At 39.3% G+C, this 14,993-nt stretch overlaps 2 protein-coding genes across 3 annotated transcripts; one reads left to right on the top strand and one right to left on the bottom strand.

Annotated features, from left to right (window-relative positions):
* Positions 1 to 1,681: 1,681 nt before the first annotated feature.
* On the bottom strand, positions 1,682 to 5,943 carry rab43 (RAB43, member RAS oncogene family). The gene is made up of 3 exons (XM_061218915.1): positions 5,588 to 5,943; positions 4,088 to 4,271; positions 1,682 to 3,838 (listed from the first exon to the last, which is right to left on the bottom strand). The coding sequence occupies exons 1-3, from the start codon at positions 5,774 to 5,776 to the stop codon at positions 3,585 to 3,587; spliced, it is 627 nt and encodes a 208-aa protein (XP_061074899.1). The 5' UTR covers positions 5,777 to 5,943; the 3' UTR covers positions 1,682 to 3,584.
* Positions 5,944 to 6,404: 461 nt separating this feature from the next.
* nuf2 (UF2 component of NDC80 kinetochore complex) lies at positions 6,405 to 11,924 on the top strand. Of its 2 annotated transcripts, none has more exons than XM_061218911.1 (14): positions 6,405 to 6,537; positions 7,102 to 7,228; positions 7,638 to 7,712; positions 7,972 to 8,027; positions 8,271 to 8,332; positions 8,875 to 8,972; positions 9,313 to 9,386; positions 9,462 to 9,555; positions 9,656 to 9,718; positions 9,908 to 10,045; positions 10,567 to 10,707; positions 10,864 to 11,039; positions 11,212 to 11,347; positions 11,675 to 11,924. In XM_061218911.1, exons 2-14 carry the CDS (start codon positions 7,106 to 7,108, stop codon positions 11,780 to 11,782), a joined length of 1,344 nt encoding a protein of 447 aa, XP_061074895.1. In that variant the 5' UTR covers positions 6,405 to 6,537; positions 7,102 to 7,105; the 3' UTR covers positions 11,783 to 11,924. The 2 variants fall into 2 exon arrangements, with proteins under 2 accessions (XP_061074895.1, XP_061074897.1); XM_061218913.1 differs by lacking the exon at positions 6,405 to 6,537 and adding an exon at positions 6,638 to 6,763.
* The last annotated feature ends 3,069 nt before the right edge of the window (positions 11,925 to 14,993 follow it).

Here is a 14,993-nt window from a genome sequence, read left to right as displayed (position 1 = left end):
TCTGCATGAAAGCCCTCTGAAGAGCTCCCTCCTCTGGACATTGCCTTAGTGCTTCACAGGCCAATAGTTCCTGTGCACTGGCTAACACAGGAATTTAAATTTTTCATTAAAACAGAGGTGTAACATGTTGATTATCACATCAAACCACTAAAAATGCTATACACAGAGTAACAATACTGTAAACAGACAATTCTTCAGAAACTGTCATTTATTCAATATAAACACAAATAATTTAAAGAAAATACAGACACAATAAAATATGATTAAAGTGACTAGAATAAAAAGGCTTATCATTACTGCATATGTATATACAGTGTCCTACTTGTATTCTAACCTCTTTTAAACACACCGACAAACTCATCAGTCCTGTTCCTAAATTTGAGAGAACAAGCATGAAAGGCACTCAATTAAAACAGAATATATACAGGGCCCTGAAAAAGTATTTACCTCCTTCCTGATTTCCTCTATTATTGCATATTTGTCACACTGAATGGTTTCAGATCTGTAGATAAAATATATAAGACAAAGGGAAACTAAGTAACCACAAAACACATTTTTAAAATTATTCTATTTAATTGAAAAATGTATGAAACTCCATATTATCCATGTGAAAAAGTCATTGCCCCCTTATTTACTGAATCAAGCAGTTAACCAAATTGAATTAATAATTAGATTCAGCTAATTGCACCCAGGCTGTTAAATTTAAACGTCACTCTAAGGTTCACTTCTATTGAACCTTGCCATCTGAGTGAAATAGTCTCCACAAAGTATCTACAAGTACACTATGCCACGGTCAAAGGACATTCCAGAAGAAATTAGAAAAAAAAAGTGTCCAATTAACAGTCAGTCTGTATAGAGTTATTATAAAGAAATTTCTAAGGCTCTGGGACTTCACTGAACCACAGTGACAGCCATTATCTCGAAATTGAGGACACTTGGGAACAATAGTGAATCCGCCCAGGAGTGGCCAGCCTGCCACAATTTCTCCAAGTGTGCAGGAACAACTTATCCATGAAGTCACACACAATCCCAGAAGAACATCCAAAGCTGCGGGCCTCTCTAACCTCAGCTAAGGCCAGTGTTCATGGCACCACAATAAGTGGGATTTACGGGAGGGTAGCAAGGTGGAAACCACTGCTAACCAAGAGAAGTGCTCATTTCACATTTGCAAAAAAAAGTACCTGGATGATCCCAGCCTTTTTGGTTAATGCTCTGTGGACACGAGTCAAAAGTGGAACTTTTCGGACAACACAGGGCCTCGTTATCTCTGGTGTAAAGCAAATACAGCATTTCACATACCAATAGTCAAACATGGTGGTGGTCTGATGGTGTGGGGATGCTTTACTGCCTCGTATTTAGTAGTTTGTTTTGGATTCAAATACATACATACATTTTCTGTGCTCTATTGATCTTGCCTGGTGCATTTGAGCCTGCAAGGAGGTGCAGCTGGGTGGGGTTTACACTTTTGGGATCATTTATTGGGATAACTTGGGTTCCCTTTGTCTAATATTACATTTTGTCTAAAGATCTGAAACCATTCAGTGTGACATGCAATAACGGGAAATCAGGAAGGAGGCAAATACTTTCACAGCACTTTATGCCACCCTCTCTATTATATGAAATACAGTTTCAAGTAATCTGACAACCAACTGAAATATGCATATCGTATTAAATTACAATATTTTGCTTTTTGATTTGTTTTAATGATCAAGTACCATACAAAATATAAACCGAGAAAATAGAAACAGATCTACAGTAATACAATTCCTGATATCTGCCTTCATATGCTAATGCAATATGAGGCATTTGTTTTTAAAATGTTTTTACATGAAAATGATTAAAATCCGTAAAGGCAACTTTTTTTTACTTGGCAAGGAAAGTAGAAATTGACATCATAACTAAAACAATCCACTCAAACTACCTTTAAAATCTAGAGTACATTGCTAGAAAATAACCTTCAACTTGACGGACATTGAAATTCCCTTCCTCATACAAATGTTTTTGCACACACTTAAATGTTCATCTTCATGATAGTTCTCCAAAATATCAGTTTGCCATTTTAATTCCTATATGGCTTTGAGGTATGCTCATAGGCAGATAGTTACAGAGGAACAACGGTTCTACCCCAAATCATTCCCCTTACCATTTTATGGGATATTTCAGATCAATTATATGGCCCAGTCTACGACAATTACAAGTCAATTCCTCAACCAGCATTGGCATCGATTCATTTCACGCTGATCCTTCATTGCACTTGATTGTAATAATACTCATAATGGTTTCTGTCATTCCCAAACTCACATTTCTGTTACAACAGTTGATGAATAGTTTTATACACCCCTGCCATCTCCCTCTCAGTTACACAGCTGTCAACATATTGTGCTATTTTTAGTCATCCAGCTGTGAAGCATTTTAAAACATGACATCATCTCCTGGCAAGAGAAGCAGAAGTACATTGACTGGTTGCAGACTGCTTCTGTGGGAAGCAGGTCCTCTCCGACAATAAAAAAACTCACCAGACAGGGCCAGAGAAAGCCCTTCCGCACTGTGAAGAATCCTCTCACCCATGTGACAGTTAAATCAAACGTATTCATGTGGAGAACACGCCTCAGATAGGTAAAACAAATCAATATCACTGAACTTGCATGTATTCGACATATCATTTTGCCGTGTGAATGTTATTACTGTAACTGTTGCTGAAGACACTGAGCAGTCTGGATGCTGCAAATTAAACTGAAAGAGCTACAGTCAAGATAAGTCAATGTCAAATAGGTTTGGGCTAATGCCACTGAAGCATTATGTAATACTTAAGATAAAATTCGAATTAATGTATATAAACTATTTTTCTCACTGTTCAACTCTGTCTCAGTTGCATTCCATTTTTAAATATTAATATTGTGAAAATACTGTTTTATTGACTTAAATTGCAGTGTAATAAATACACAGATACAAATCAACCAGAACATGCCGTACCATAGTTACTGCATGTTCTTTCACAGAACAAGCACAAATCATGATTGCAAAACTGTTTATGATGTTTAAGAAAAACCTACTGATGCTCTGCTTTGACCGGATACAAATGTACTCCCCACCACCACATTTAATTCATGGATTCTGCCTTCAATTTCAATTAAGCCTGATTTGCACTGCTTCTCTTTCTATTGAACACTTAAGGAAAACTAAAACCTCAGCATAATTCTGCCATTAGTGGAATGACAACAAGATAGTGATTATCTTCCATGTTTACTGTATGTGATCATTACCATGTGGTCATAATTAACTTGTCTATATAAATATTGCGACAGTTCCTCTGCCCTGTGCAACTGTTCTTTAACTTTGCATGTGCTTCTTGGCACATTTTTACTGGCCGTTCACTGTTAACTTCCTTACATTGGTTTCATTTCAGCTGAGCTGTGCTACTGCTACATTGAAGTGCTGAAACTGGTCCCGGTAAATTAATATTACAGAATTAAGTTGATGTATTGCACAGGTTAACTTGTTCTGCCAGCTCAGGAACACACATTAACGCTGAAATTGTGTCAATAACCACAGCTCTACAGTATGACTATAGATTGGGTTAGGTATCAACAACCACACCCCCAGCCCTCTGCTGCTACGTCCTTGCTGTTGAGTTTGAAGCTGTCCGTCACGTTTTCATTGAACATGGGCCCGCCATGCCGAAGGATGAGTTCAGCAGCCATTTTGTTGAAGGCCTCATCCACATTGTTGGAGTTCTTTGCTGACGTTTCTATGGCATGGATGAACTCAAGTTGGTTAGCCATTGTCTGTGCATCTTCAAAGGGGACTTCACGCATCTCTTCCAAGTCCGATTTATTACCTTCACAGAGGTAAACAAGTTAGCAATGGACGTGGACAATAAAATGGACAGATTGAGGTTAAACCTATGTACCTGAAAGGCTGAGGGAAAAATCCTCCATTGGGGAACCAAGATGAAGAGGATCAACAAGTTATTCACAACTTTTTCACAAGTTATTCATTCACTTTTTTTTAAGCATTGTGTACATTGAGTAGTCACTCCACTGTCAACCCTACAAGTTGAAATCCACGACACCATGAGGGGACTCACCAATTAAAAGAGGAACAATGTTGGAGCCTCCATATTTCTTCACATCTTCCATCCACTTGGGCACAGACATAAAGGAGTCCCTCTTAGTGATGTCATAGGTAATGATGGCACCATTAGTGCTACGGTAGTAACTCTGTGTGATGGTGCGGAAACGCTCCTGTCCGGCTGTGTCCCAGATCTGCAGCTGAGGAACAACATGAATCTTACAGTACCCTACTGGCCACACTCTACAGACCTTCTGAGAATGCAGTCACGCATATATCATAGCACACTCCTGGATGAAAGGTCAGGAGTCAGGCTTGGGCCCACTAATCACATTCAAGCACTGAGCCTCCCGTCCATTACCCAGTCTCATCCAAAAAGAGTGCACAATAATCAAATGTGCTGACTCAGCACAAAAGCTCAATGGGGATTTACCACAGCTGCATATCCATGGCACAAATGCTGCCTGGAGACCTGCAAACACTCAGAGAGTCTGGTGAACTCTGTGTCAGTCTGGACATTTTGAAATAATTCTGCTTAAGTCTTTTACAGCATTTAATCTAGCCTTATTGGAATAACAACAACATGTAGCTTAAAAAAAATAAAATAATAATAATAATAATAATATATATATATATATATATATATATATGTATATATATATATATATATATAAATAATAAAAATACAGTGCAAAAAAGTATTTTGCATAAACAATATGTTATTACATTCTACCAGTTAATTTAAAACAACACACAGGTTAAAGATGAGCTTCCATCTTTAACCTGTTCCAAGTCCATTGCTCATTAACATGCTTTACATGTGAGGTAGGCCTATTTACAAAATGATCAATGTCACATGCTCTCGTGCTGTCCACATATCTAACGTTACACACATTCAACGACGCTTTGGCAAGCAGGAAGTTATGGTGTATAAATTATAATTTGCAGTATAAAGAACAAACAATATATATACAACGAGTTTAAATATTACACGAATACCAAAATTAAATTACATTTGAATACACTACATATTCTGGGGCGGCTATTTCAACAATCTTGACTTGATTGCCATGTTGCACAATTCCTCCTGCAATGTTGGCAGGTACTGTCATTCCGATTACACGCAGACCAAAGGTACGAGGGCCAGATATCTCCCAGCAGTGCATACAGACACTAATAATTCAACAGAGATGAGAAATGAACCTCTTTGATAAACGAATACATCTTAGTTCACGTAATATATACAACACAATGAACACAAAGAAAAGCAAATGTATAGGCCTATGTTGGCCAACATAATTTTGCATTGGTATATCGGGTTTGAAATTGAAACTGTCAGTATTATCTACAAAGACAAAAGATAATAACACTCTTGTCATTAGTGTATGGACAAGTATAGAATCAGAAATATTTCTTATTGCCAGAAACGAAATCGTGTAATGGCAATAAAGAATGTCGATAAAAAGTTCTGAAACTAGACAAAACTAAATCTGCATCGGGAAAATAGTAAACCTACCTTGACTCTCTTCCCTTGAATATCCATAGTCTTCATTGTAAAGTCCACCCCAATTGTATTACCTTGTCTCTCGATAAATACGCCAGTTTTGAAACGTTGAACGACACAAGTTTTGCCAACCCCAACATCTCCAACTAAAACTATTTTGAAGACAAAATCGTAGTTATCATCGCTCTCAAACGATGACATCTCTGTAGCGACTGTTTTAAAGATAGCTAGCTAAGCTCAGCTGCCAGAGATATGTATTGCATGTGCCGTTACTTAACAACGAGTTAGTTAACCAGAAGTTGATTTCTGTTTAATAAAGATGAAACTGACGTGGATATCCCCACACCGGCGGAATTGCCAACACGGAAGGGGCGAGGACCGATACGGTCCTTGTAGGTATACTACCAACATGCCTGATTCGTTTAACGGGAAAAAGATAGAGCACTTGCACATTGGTGTCCCGCAGTAGGCAGAAAGATATCCCTCTGTACAGCTGTTTACGTATAGCAGTGTTTGTATAGCCTAGTCAAAGAGGATGTTGCTGTGAGCTACGTGTCCTGTTACATAAAGACAGTTACATCTTCAAAAACGTATAGCAGGGCAATGTGTACAATTTAAATAACTAAACTTTAAGAAATACCATAGCCAACGCAAAAGAGCATAAAAAGCGTTTCATTTATTTTATGAAATATTATTTTATAATTATAATTATTATTATTATTATTGTTGTTATTGTTGTTGTTGTTGTTGTTTGTCTTGTTATGTTAAAACCATCGACTGTGGGAAAGACAACTAGGAAAGTACTGTTTTTTTCTGCTTAGTTGCAGTATTTACTCCATGCATAAGGTGGCGATACTAACTCAGCCTCGGCTTACGCTGGTCCGCTTTTTATTTGAAAAGAACAGCAGCGGAAGTAAGCAAAGCGCGAAAATTAAAAATAAGTTCGGTGAGGAATAAAGCAGGTAATACATATATATGCAGCTAACAAAATCCAACAAAGGAAAATACTTTAAACTTAACAAATAACGTTACTATTCAGTAAAATAATGTATGTTTAAAAGGTTTTTAATAGCCTTAACTGGCTAGCTACTGTTATAGCACAGTAACGTTAGCTGCCTTTTGAATTTTTTTCATATCCTAATTAGCTAACGTTAATTGCAGCTAGCTAGAGCTAACGTTTGTTAACTGGTGAGCGGATTCATTATTAGGTTATCACTGGCAAGAACTAAACCCACCTGTTTACCGGTCGAACTCAGATTATCAGTCTTCCTAGCGTTAATAAAGTCTATGCAACGTTGGTTTGTAAGCCATCAGCCCCTATACTTACGTTAGCTATCTAGACGAGATAACTTGGACCAACTTAGTTGGTTTATTAACATAGGAATGTATAGCTAGTTAGCCAACATATGCGATATCGGATAACGTTTCCTTACGTTAGCAGTCATGCAAAATATACATTGGCATTCATACTAGCCTCATGCAACATTAGCAATATGCTCTTCATTCTAATGTGTTTATGTCTACAGAACAATGACGGACAACACCTTCCCAATCAGCAAAGTGGATGTTCTCGTACAGTTTTTTCGTAACGAGGTCTTCACTTTTCAGGAGGCAAAACAGTTTAGTAAAAATGACATAACTCCGACCCCTAAGGTACGTAGACGCTTTAAAGACATACATATGGCTATATTATAGCTGGTTACAAATATTTCTGCATAGGTTAGCTGGGCATAGACCTGTCAGAAGTACAGTTGTCAGCATGGGTATTTCTTCATAATTATATATCACGTTAGCCGTGTGTAGTTTTGGTACTACTTGTGTAGTATTTATCGGGCAAGATTGAAATATTAAGTTGTTCATTACTTATTGCACAATCTAGATCATTCACTGTACTCGCGTGAATCTAGGCTCACATTGTGGTTTCTATACCAATGTTTTAATGAATATAAATAGATGTTTTAGTGTAGCTTTAACCAGATCTTTTTATGTTTTATATGCAGTGAACGAAAATGAGCAGATTCATTTTATGTTTCCATTTGTGATGGCATTTTGTGTGTTGTAGCCGGATGCAATTCAGAAACTCTACATGAGAATCTTACAGCTCCTGTATCCTATCAGGCCAGAATGTCATTACATGGTAAGTGTTACTTCAGCCAACAAACAAGACCTACTGCAAAGTATCATTAGATTCTTTGACATTTGATTCATTCTTGCTGTAGGCAAGACCAATGTTGCAATGGTGAAAACATTGAATACAAGCTACTTGGAAACTACTTCCAACATCTCCATGTATAGTGGAACAGTAAAAACTGCTTTGATTGTTCTTGATTTTATTTCAGAAGTTACCTGAACAATGCACCTTTTTAAATATCTAATCGTTGTGCTATTTAACACAGATGCCTGAGAATGTCTCCATGGCGCAGGAGTGGGTCATCCCCCTTTATCTACGCATGTAAGTGTTTTAAACAGCTGATTTTCTCCTGAATTAATCCCTCAGGTAGTATTGCTGAAGGACGTACTCATTTATGATTGTGAAACGACCTTTGGAACAGTATTCTAACAGGTCTGACTGTGTGCCAAGTTGCTTTTGTTACCAATGCGTTACTGATACCCCCTCCATTTTCACCTCTTTGGAAATATTAGTTGATTTTAATATTATACTGTAATCTAAATTAAATGTTTTCTTCCTGTATAGGTGTCAGTTTTTGCCAGTGTGTCATATATATGACTTTCAATTTAATGATCTGCTTAATCCAAGTAAGTAACATTCTGGATAAGAGATGTTCAAGGAATATGTTGTTTGACATTATGTACATGTGGTTAATGTTAAATTAACTCATAAGGATTGACTGCAATGGTACTGGTAGATAATTTACTTATCATTACACATCTTGTTTCAATATATTAACCTTTTTTTTCCCTGAAGACAATGTTTGTGACATCATGTACTTTAGTATCGTATTTTTGGTCTGCATAAAATGATTCCTTGATGCCCTGATGAACTGTATGAAATATGAAAAGAGATGAAGCAAGAGAAGCCAGCCTTTTCATCTGACATGATAAAGGCTTTATAAGTGAGCTCACTTTAGCACGGTTTCCAAAACATAATTGAAGCCTTCTCCTGAAGTTTGCACTTCCTGAAAATTGGGGTGAATAAATTCAGACAGATAACATCTTAATGAACAATTGCAATCAGTGCCATCTTTGCATTTGTCAAGCAGTGCTGAATTGAAAAAAAACTAAGCATTCCCCTAAGTTATACTCAATTGTTTTGATTGAACAACCCTTCAATTTTACAGAAGCCAAACGGACCATCACCATTTTGAGTGGCATTATGAACTTCCTTCATTTCAGAAAACTCAGACTAGAGATGATCTCAGAGAACCAGCAGTCATTTGTAAGTGCACTTTACTTACTCATGCTACTTTGACATAGCTCAATAGTTCTGTGAAAAGTGATTGTGATGAAATGCTAGTATTGCCCCTTAATATTGCATACATGGGTATTGTAATTGTTGGCATGCTGTCCTCAATGTTACAGAATAGTGGGGCGTACCCATGTCCACCCAACACTGAGTTGGGTTCTTTTCAGGATTTCTTACAATCACTCAGAGGTCTTGCTTCCTAAAACCATTTCTGGGTAGTCTGTGCTCATTTCTTCACACGACCACAAAATAAATGACTAGACTTGGTCATTTGGACTTTAATGTAACACTGCACTTTTTATTCCTGTTTCAGAGAGCTTTCACAGACAAATTGCAAGCTTACACCAGGGGTGTGAAGGAGGCGGAGAGGCAGATCGAGAAGCTAACGTACGTCCACCTTCAGGTCCTGCTTAAATGAAGCTCTGCTGATGCGGTGTGACTAACTCTGCTGTAATCCCTCAGGACCATCCCCCCAGAGCAGCAGGCCGAGGCCAAGGAGCTGGCCGCAGCCCTGTCTGAGCTGCAGAACACCACTGCACACCAGTACCAGGAAATGGTCAGTGCCAAAGCCAGTCAGACTTGAAGTCCAACCTGTAAGTGTAAGAAGAATTGCATGCTGCCCTTCCACTTTGTTAACGTATAGGCTATCATTTCAGAACACATTGAATGAGCAGATTGCTGAGTGGAAAACGGAAATTGCTGAAAGGTCCCAGAAACTGGTAAGTGGTGTTCCCTTCGACTTTTTTTCTTTCTGTTTTTCAATGTCAGAAAGAGCTTCTTAATTTGGTTTGCATTAGCTTAGTTTATTATTGCCATTGTGTGTCACCCTTTGTTTGTTTGGAGATTGCAGGGCTTCCCCTGCTCTTTAGATGAAGAACCTGAATGTGGTGGTACTGTTTCCCCCACAGGCCCAGAAGAAGGTGGATGTGGCCACTTTGAAGGAGGACATTGCCAAGCTCAAGTCTCAGATTGTGGAGTCTCCTGAGGAGCTGAAAAACGAAATGGAGAGAATGAAGGAGAACGTGAAGAACATCAAGCTTTCTAAAGTAGGAGTTCTGCACATTTCACCAGCTTCATTCCTAAAAGACCCTGTGCAATTAGAATAATTATTTTTTAATAGGCAGGGCCACAAAGTATTCAAATATGACGCATGCACTGGAACTTACATTCTAATATGAAAAAGAAAAGAGTAAAATCCAAGAGTCTTTAAAATGAGGTTTAATTTGGTCAATAGTACCGTGTCAGACGACATTGTTGGTTGTCACTAGGCAGTCTTCTTTATCGAAAACATGCTATCGTCGGATTGATTGAAAAATAACCACTTGGTTAATGGAAGTCTGGTATTCAAGAGTATGAAAACAAACTTTTTGACCAAGTCACTGCAGATGTCATGAACTTAAGGATAGCTACTTAAGCATGAATTATTTGTTTTTTGTTTTGTTTTTAATCCTTAAAGCAGGGAAAGTTTCCTGCACTGTCCTATGAGGCCAGGAGGTGTGGGCAGGGACACGAGGGCCCTCGCTCTCTGTGCATGTTCTGTGCCGTGTGACTGGAGCTCTGCTTGCAGGAGCGTGCGGACGAGCGGCTGGTGGAGCTGCAGATCAGTGTGCAGGGAGTGACCCAGATCGAGACGGAGATCCAGCTCCTCTACAAGCTGCTGCAGGACCTCCAGAGCGGCATGGATAAGATGAAGATTCAGCTGGACGAGGTGAGGCTCTCTCAGCTCCCTGCCACGAATGGTTTACGTCAGGGTCCACCTGTATACTGACGCTTAACTCTCAGGCCGAGGATCAGTAATAGCAGTGCTCCAGGGAAGTTTTGACGGAGAATGTTAAGAGGTGAGGACCTGTTTGTGTGCGGGCAGGCCCAGGCTGTGGTGACTCTCAAGGAGAAGCTGGAGAAGGAGCTGAAGAAGCTGGTGGCAGAGGAGAGCCAGGGAAAGAGAGCCCTGGGGATGAAAACCGACAAAATGTCCAAGCAGCAGATCCGCCGGCAGAGGGCGAGGGAGATGAGGGAGCAGCATCAGCAGAGCTGCATCGGGTGAGGGGCCCGCTCGCAACACGCCATTCCTTTCCATCCTTTCCATTTACTACTCCTCCTAAGAAGGACCATCTCCTCTGGGTCATCCATGCTGCGCAGTTCACATTCTGCTCGGCAGAGTTTCCTGGCCATTGTGTCATGTTGTAATCATCTAGTCTGTGTATTGTGTCAGTCAATATGACCAGGTGCACCAGAAAAGAGAGGAGATTGTGGAGCAGATACAGGAAATCAGCAGGGAAACTCAGCAGAGCAAAGCAAAGATTCAGGGACTGAGGGATGTCTGCAGCCAGGAAACCGACAAGGCACAGGTAACGTTTTCTTACCTGCCCACAAGCATTTCCCTAAACTGTCTGGCATAACTGGAAGAAAACTGTAAAAACAAATAATTGAAGCGGTTACAAATAATTTCGGAACTTACAATTAATATGAAAAAATATCACTACATAGCAGTGATCTAATATTCTGGTCCTGGAGGGATGCAACAACTGCCGCTTTCCAAGCTTCCTTTTCAATCCGCAGCCAGTTAAGGTGTTTGGACTCCTAAGCACTTAAATAGGAAGGGCCTCCTGAGATCTGAGATGTCAGAGATCCCTGGTCTGCCAAGAATGCTGCTGACTGACCTTATAACCTCACAGGCCCTGTATGACCGCCTGCTGGCTACTCTGGACCAGTTCCACGAGCGAATCGAGAACCACGCTGTTCAGGGGAGCGAATACATCATGAAAATGAAAACACATTATTAGTCTGTACTTCTCTCCTTCACACCTTTCCTGTCTTGCTCCTTTCTGTCACTTTGAGTATTTGTCTCCTGGACCTTGTATACGTTTCTGTATTTACTGTCTTTTATCCTGTACAAATGTCAAATAAAACATTTCAGAAATTCAACATTACTGTGCATTCTATAAGTATTTGGACAGTGGTATAATTTCTGTTCTTTTGGCTCTGCACTTCAGCACATTGGATTTGAAATGAAACCGTGAACATGAGGTTGAAGTACAGACCTTCAATTTCAGGGTATTTATATCCAATCGGGGGATCCGTATAGGAATTGCATCCCATTTTATACATAGTCCAATTGCTTCCTTAGTGCAGGTATAAGAACGCCTTCCATATCTAGCCTTGATTCATAAGCTTTTGATTGCCTTTGGAGTCTTATTGCTGTTTGTCAACACGGGGACCAGAGTTCAATGTGCTGGAGTAGAGTCAAAAGCACAGAAATTTGTACCGCTGTCCAAATACTTATGCACACACACGGTATGTATGCTAAATAAAGTCCTGAAGACTGAAGGCCCAGCTCATCTTAGCTGGAAGGAGACTTGATAAACCTCCCAGGAGTCCCGGGCTGCGGAAATCTTTACACCCTCATCCTGTTTGGCAGGACTCAATCTGATTATTCACTGTCATGCAGTCAAATTACCCGTTTGTGGTTTTCAACCAGAATGCAGGATGATTACAAGGCAGGTCTGGATATACTACATTACAGTGAACAACAGTAAACATGGTTAGCATGTGCATGTATAATCTCCCCACCAAACAAAAATTAGGGGAGAGCGGGGCATATTGTGACACTTTATTTCTTACATTTCTTGGATGCAATACATCACAATGGAGTAAATGTCATACCAAATGAAAGAATGAAGTCTCAGGCACATGCACTCACTAAGCAATGTATTAGGAACACCTGTACACCTACTTATTCATGTGATTATTTTATCAACCAATTGTGTGGCAACAGTGCAATACATAAAATCACAGATATGGGTCAAGAGCTTGAGCTCCATCCATCAGAATGGGGAAATAATGTGATCTAAGTGACTGACTGGAATGATCATTGGTGCTAGACAGGTTAGTTTGAGCATCTCCAGAAACTGCTGATCTCCTGGGATTTTCATGTACAATAGTCTTCAGTTTGCAGAGAATAGTGCGAAAAACAAAAGACATCCAGTGAGCTGCAGTTCTGTGGGCAGAAATGCCTTGTTAATGAGAGGTTTGAGGAGAAGGTAGCTACTCCTCAAAGCTCACAGGAAGGTGACAGTAACATAAATAACCACACATTACAACAGAGGTATGTAGATGAGCATCTCTGAACACACAATGCATTGAAACTAAGTGGATAGGCTACAGCAGTAGACGTAAAAAGTCTAAAAAAATAAGTCCAATAAATAAGTGCTCACTGAGTGTATTTTGTATTCATTACATCTTTGTACCTTATTTGTTAAGTATACTATGCCCCATCAGTGGGCAAATTGTCACATTGCATTTGTCAACAAATAACACAACCAAGTCATTGTGAATATTGTTTTCTTTTAAAATTAAATGAATGCAACTTCATCAAAGGACCAGGTGGGCCAAATCTTGGAGTTTCTTTGCCCCAAAGTTCCCTCGTCATTGTCAGCAATTAACCATCAACAATCCCCATGACAAACAACTGCAGAACATCCCCTTTACCCCCCAATAATCTACGAAAAACAACAATTTGATAGACTCAGCTAAAAGCCTGCCTTGTGCAGTCTACAGTAAAGGGATATGTCTGCTGTTCTAAACTATATATGATAATCAATTTACAATAACAGTACTATTATAAGAAGCAGAGTTGCTGATTGCACAATATCACGATGATATTTGACCAAGTTATAAGTGTCAATTTATAGCGACGCCCCAAACTGACGTGTGCTCATTTTGGTGTCAAGTATCAAAAGACACTTTATTCTCTTGACTCGAAATATAATTTCGAACCTTCAAACCTAAAGGTTTTTTTACTTTTGAAGATGGTAAAATAAGAACACTCCTCACGTCAGATTAGTGTGACTTGACCTCATATAACAGGAAGTTGACCTCAGACCATTAAGTCACACAAAATAGTTTTTGAGGTAGTACTAGTGTTGGAGGAATGTAGTGAGACAATTTATCTTGCTCTCGCTAATCTGCGTAGCTAAGCAATTCATAATGTCTTGTAAAACCATATTTCTTATATTACCATGCAGTCCAGTCAAAGGATACTTTATTTATTTTTATAAATTAAGACTGCACAGTCGAACTCACTGGCCTGTAGGCGATCATCATAATCCTTGACGACCGGATTTAACAGCAATTTATTTGGGAATAAACCAGATAAATGCATCAAGACAGGCTTTCCATTTTTGATGTATAAATACGACCAAAACGTCTCTATTTAACCATTTGTCGAATCTTGATTAGCATTCACTCAACATTCCAGATTTTTTAAAGGTTTCAGTCTGGTTTTTAATCCATAGAGATGCCTATACAGTGCATCTGGAAAGTATTCACAGTGCTTCACTTTTCCCACATTTTGTTATGTTACAGCCTTATTCCAAAATGGAATAAATTCATTTTTTTCCTCAAAATTCTACACACAACACCCCATAATGACAAGATGAAAGAAGTTTTTTAGAATTTTTTGCAAATTTATTAAAAATAAAAAACTAAGAAATCACATGTACATAAGTATTCACAGCCTTTGCTCAATACTTTGTTGATGCACCTTTGGCAGCAATTACAGCCATTTCCAGATCTCTCCAACTCTGTGGGCCACTCAAGGACATTCACAGAGTTGTCCTTAAGCCACTCCTTTGATATCTTGGCTGTCTGCTTAGGGTCGTTGTCCTGCTGAAAGATGAACCGTCGACCCAGTCTGAGGTCAAGAGCGCTCTGGAGCAGGTTTTCATCCAGGATGTCTCTGTACATTGCTGCATTCATGTTTCCCTCAATCCTGACTAGTCTCCCAGTTCCTGCCACTGAAAAACATCCCTACAGCGTGATGCTGCCACCACCATGCTTCACTGTAGGGATGGTATTGGCCAGGTGATGAGAGGTGCCTGGTTTCCTCCAAACATGACGCCTGGCATTCACGCCAAAGCATTCAATCTTTGTCTTATCAGACCAGAGAATTTTGTTTCTCATGGTCTGAGAGTCCTTCAGGTGCCTTTTGGCAAA

The sequence above is a fragment of the Conger conger genome, chromosome 14 (genome assembly GCF_963514075.1).
Source record: "Conger conger chromosome 14, fConCon1.1, whole genome shotgun sequence".
Classification (NCBI taxonomy): domain Eukaryota; kingdom Metazoa; phylum Chordata; class Actinopteri; order Anguilliformes; family Congridae; genus Conger; species Conger conger.
The sequence above is the reverse complement of the archived record's forward strand: the minus strand, read 5'-3'. Positions and strand labels throughout refer to the sequence as shown.